The 5099-nt window shown below is 44.4% G+C and overlaps 1 protein-coding gene across 1 annotated transcript in view; it reads right to left on the reverse strand.

The window, feature by feature from the left end:
• The window catches only part of PLEK (pleckstrin), a 29942-nt gene that overhangs the window by 14293 nt on the left and 10550 nt on the right, over positions 1-5099 (reverse strand). Inside the window, exons 2-4 of the mRNA XM_012646503.1 lie at positions 3536-3691; positions 3140-3321; positions 1342-1433 (exon numbers count right to left, since the gene is read on the reverse strand). Coding sequence (XP_012501957.1) covers positions 1342-1433; positions 3140-3321; positions 3536-3691 — 430 coding nt within the window. The remainder of the gene's footprint in view (positions 1-1341; positions 1434-3139; positions 3322-3535; positions 3692-5099) is intronic.

Below are 5099 nucleotides of genomic sequence, written 5' to 3' on the forward strand. Positions count from 1 at the left end.
GTCTTGTAACCAGGGCTCTGCTATATGTCACTTAGTACCGGGGAAGTACTGGGTCAAATGTGAAGGCGTGAAGGGGGTGGAGGGGGTGGGAGGAAAAGGCTGTGCACGCATGGTCAGGAAAGGATTCATAGAGGAACTGACACTGGGCAGAGGCTTCAAAAATGAGTGGGTATTTGCCAAGCATGTGAGGCAGGGACACCAAAGAACCAGCCCCAGCTGAGGGAGCAGCAGCATGAACAGATACACACAGGCACGAAGCAGCCCCATGGGGCAGGGGGACAGGGTGGTGGAAAGAAGGCAAAAGAGAACAAGAGGAGGAGGAAGGTGCAGGGTGGGTGGAGAGAGCTTTGATGGCACATTAAGAATTTGGCAATGAAAAATCATTGCAAGTTTTTAAATGGGAAGTAACATGATGGATGTGGTGTCCTACATTAAAATTTGATGACATCACCTGCACTGATTGGCACACCTGAGCAGGGTCTAACAGTAACCTTGAAAAGTCATTTAATCAACCTTCTGCCTCAAAGGGGATTGCAAAGAGAATAAAATGAAATTCTCCCCACAGGTACTTAATGAAATTCTACCTATCTTTCAGGGTCAGATTTAGATATTACTTCTTATTCACCCCCAAAAGCCCCTGAGCTCTTCCTCTTTTCTGAACTCATAGAATTGATTGTGGAAAAATGTGACCTTTTAAATCGTAATAACCACTTGAGAGCTTGCACCACATAGCACTTAGCGAGGCATTGTTCTACACGCTTAACAGCAAGCCTGTGAAGTGGGTGCACTGTGATTGTCTCCACTTTATAGACGGGAAAAATGAAGCACAGAGAGGTTAAGTTAATGGCCCAAGGTTTTACAGCTAGTAAGTTGCAGAGCCAGGATTTGAACCAAGATAGTCTGGCTCCAAAGAACATGTTTTTAACCGCTACACTATATAACCTTAACTTGTAAAACTGCCCAACCCTGTACAGCCTTTGACATCCTTAATATTGTCATTTAAATCTTACATGGTATGCCTTGATCCTGATTTATCATAGTAAGGATTGCCTCTTATCTAACTCTGAGTCTATTTCTAGCAATTCTCAACATAATAACATTTATTGAAAGGAAAAAAACATCCTTTGATTTAGCTGTAACTTCCAAAACATTATCTTGAACAACAAAGTTCTCTTCTACCTGTCTTTCTGTTTTCACCCTGGCAAGCCCCACTCTCATGCCCCCCAGTCCGCATCTGGGACCCCGTCCACCCACCATGCTCCACAGCCCGCACCCCCCACACGGATGAGGCTGAAGGAGAACTCCCTCGTTTGCCCTATTTCAGGCTTGCAAGTCCTTTACCTGTGAAGCAGTGGTTAAAAATCTTCTTGTCCTTCTCGAGATTCAGTTCTTTTATTCCTTTTTCAGTATCTTTCATGGACAAATACAAGGCACTGCAGAGATTTAAAAAATAGTTGGATGAATGGGGAACATTTCAGAATGGTGAGTTCTTCCCAGGAGCTGTCACCTTACAGAGGCTGCCCATGAACACAACCCCTCACCCAGCCACCCACCCACTCCGGGTATCCCCTGAGTATAATCTCTCCACCAGATCATAAGTAGTAAAGGGCAGATGCATGTTTGCATAACTGTGGCCTGCATTGCATTTAGCAAAACAGACTAGCAAAGTACTTAATGTCTGTTAAATTCATTAAGCTCTTTGTTGATTTAACTATTGGTACCTGAGATGGAGAGTTGCCCCACATCAGGTGCCCAAGATGAAAGATTCCTGGAGCCATTTTTCCACACGTTATAGATCTTTAAGGTCCCTCAATCCTCATGTCCCAATTCTTTAAAGGTTTTCAAGAGACCATCTGTTGTAGACATTTGCCTCTAAGAAAGTGAATGTTTCTACTAAGCTTATCTCTTATTTTTGAAATGGTAAGCTATAAGGCAACATAGTGGGAAGTTCTCATTTTTGCCATTGAAGTAATAAAGCAAAAACAGCCTTATCAGAGAGATTCTAAGTAACAAAACAGAAGGCCAGTTTCATGTATCCTGTGGCTTCACACAGTCCAAGCATCATTCCCATTTGGTTCTGACAGTCCTGGCCAGGAATATGGTCACTCGGTGTCCCCAGCCAGCAGCTGAAACTAGACCAGGTGCCTCCTCCCGGGTCTTTACCAAAAGGCTTCCATGGTGAGGGAAGCTGCTCAGTCTCACTAAGCTCAGTGCACAAACTTTATTGAAGTTCCGTTCGTGCCAAATCTCGTGGGAGTCATGGGAAGACGTATCTTTAGTCCCCTCTCAGGGCCTCTCCCCCCGACCCATGAAAACAGTTCTTACTGGACATTTTAAGCAGCCAGGATGAGATTCTTTTCCACAGGGCTTCTGATTCAGGAAATGTTTAACATAAAAGCAAAACTACCAGGAAGAAAGAGATTCCTAGGGAAAACAGCTAATGTGACTGGAGAAGATGTGAAACATTCAGGAAGGAAAGAACCCCATTCCCAACCTCTGCCAGGGGCTAGATCTACCTGTTGGCCTCTGACCACATTTAGGCTACAGTCATCGCCTGCAATTCCAAGCCAGCCAACATCAGAGGCCATTAAACCTGATCAGGGCACAGATGGCTTCAACCCAGGATGGGTGTTCCCCCTGGCTGGCCCTTCCTCACTGTGAATGCATGAACTTGAATGTGAAACCTTGCCTGCTTGCATACATAGCCCCTGCCTTTTCCTTCCTACCCAGAGATCCCAGAGCTTTTTTTTTTTTGCCAAAACTAACTTATTATGGCTACTTCATATATGCAATGACGAGTTTCTCCCTCTCCCTCCCTCCCTCTCTCTGTCTCTCTCTCTCTCTCTCTGTCTCTCTCTGTCTTGATCTTTCTCTCTGTTACTCGCTATGAGGGAATTTATACTCCACCAGCCTGCTCTCCTCAGCTGGTGGGCTTTGGAGAGGACATGATCGCTCCTTCAGACCCGGGTAAGCATCTTAGTGCACCAAGTGCCAGTATCAACCTGGCAGAGTGGTTACAGACTTCAGAGGTGGCCCAAACAAGCAAGCCTTGGAGCAGGATCTGTTATGTTTTTCTCTGTCAGAGGGAAGCAAAAAAGAGAAAAGGCAGGGATAGAGAGAAGTAAACACAGAAAATCACCCTAAGTCAATGGTTTCTGGCAGTCGAATGGATCTCCTGGTGGATTTCCTCGAAAACTTCTGTCCTCCTTCAATGCATTTAGTGGCCTTCTTGATGTCCCGAACCCAGGCATCTCTCTCCTCCAGGAAGGCTGCCTGGAAGAAGTGGTCCTGCTGTTTGGTCGTAGTGATCTTAAACACAAACTAAAAACCAAAACACATCCCATTAGGAATGACTCCTTTCAAGGGGCAGAGTCCCCTCATGAAGCAAAGCAGTTGACCCAAACCCGTTCTGGCCAAGAGAGACGCAAAAGCCAGGGTGGAGTGCATGGGCTGGGGAAAGGAATTGTAGGCTACGCATGGACCAAGAGCTCAGTGCCTGACCAAGGTTTCATTGCAGCCAATGATGTCAACTCACCATCCTTTTGCCAAAGTCCTGACAAGGGCTGGTCAGGGTGCTTCCTTTAAGGGGGATCATTCCTTTGGGGCTGTTGTCACTTTTCTTCTTATAGAATTCAATTCCATCTTCTAACAATACAACCCACATGGGTTTCCAGGTGTTGAACACGCTCCCCTGTAATGACAACAAAAAGAGCTGAGATGGGCAGGGATCTTTGTAAACTGTACTTTCTTCCTAACAGGAGAGATTCTCTATTTTCTTAGAGTTGGCTTAAAAAATGTTTTGTGACATCATCTCTGCCCCTTTAACATAAACAATCTCAAATCAGTGACCTTTTAGGGTGCCTATCTCATTTCTAGGCCCTGCCCTTTGCTCTAGCTGACCCCACTCTCTGGAATGCCCTCACCCAACCCTATCCTCTCCCCTTTATCTCCCGGACTAGCCTGTCCCCATCCTTCAGGGCTTAGCTTAGCCACCTCATTGATGAGGCTTCCTGAACGGCACCCACCCACCCTGATCTCAGGGTCGCCATCACTTTTCTCACTGATTGTGCCACACGCTCTGGAACTTTGTTATATGTTGCCTTATATATGTTGCCTTATATAGTATATTGTCTTCAGTGTGGTTATCTTTTCTTCTCCATGGCAGTGACATTATCAGGTACTTTCATTGGCTCATGGTCCTGAGCATACAGTGGATGTTCATTAAAATAATGCAAAAGATTATTTCCCAAACTGCCAAGTGCCAGCAGTTATCACACTTCAATGAGAAGAGCAGCCAGTCCTTCTTATTGTCTACTTCGTCCCCACCCAGACCCTCTCCTGCTATAATTTCTCCTGCACTTCCTTTTCGCACGCAGCTCACACCACTAAGAACCACAAAGGGACAGCCTCATACAAACATTCTCACGCCATTGCTTTGTGTAAGAACTCTCAGCAGGGCTTTCTCCTATAACTTCATCTCACCATGGTCTTAAAGTACAGTTCATATATTTTTGGTTTTTATTAACTTTAAAATTTTTAACTCTCTAATTTGAGGAGAAAAAATAATCATTGGTATTTGGTTGGAAGTGTTTTTATTTTTGCTTTAGAAATTTTAATTCTTGGGAGGCTTTGGCAGAATTGGAGAGTCAAATATTCCAAAGTCAAAATGTAGGAGGCTCTTTGCAAAATATGGTCTACAAACCACCTAATTTGACTCACTGAAGATGGGTGTAAATAAAAGTTGATTCCACCCCAAAGCTGCCTTCACTTCTAAGACTTATAATGCTGCTGAAATTGCTGAATCTTAGACAATCTAGCTAAGCTCTATTTCTTCCCTACTTCTCAAAGTTGGGCAAGACATTTGCCCTCGTGGAATCTCAGTTCCTAGCACCAAAATGGGGATGAGAATGACTACCACAGAGCTTTCCAGCACATGTTAACTGAAATAATGTGAACAGGACTTTGTAAGTTCAAATGTGCTCTACGAATGGGAGGTTGTATTATTAAATATCTTGAGAGATGGCCACGTATAAATGCCTTCAATACTTTGTGTTTCCAGCACAGTAAACAGCTGTTCTTTCATCCTCTTTCTATTCTTT

Source organism: Propithecus coquereli, unplaced genomic scaffold (assembly GCF_000956105.1).
Source record: "Propithecus coquereli isolate 6110/MARCELLA unplaced genomic scaffold, Pcoq_1.0 Scaffold243, whole genome shotgun sequence".
NCBI classification, from domain to species: domain Eukaryota; kingdom Metazoa; phylum Chordata; class Mammalia; order Primates; family Indriidae; genus Propithecus; species Propithecus coquereli.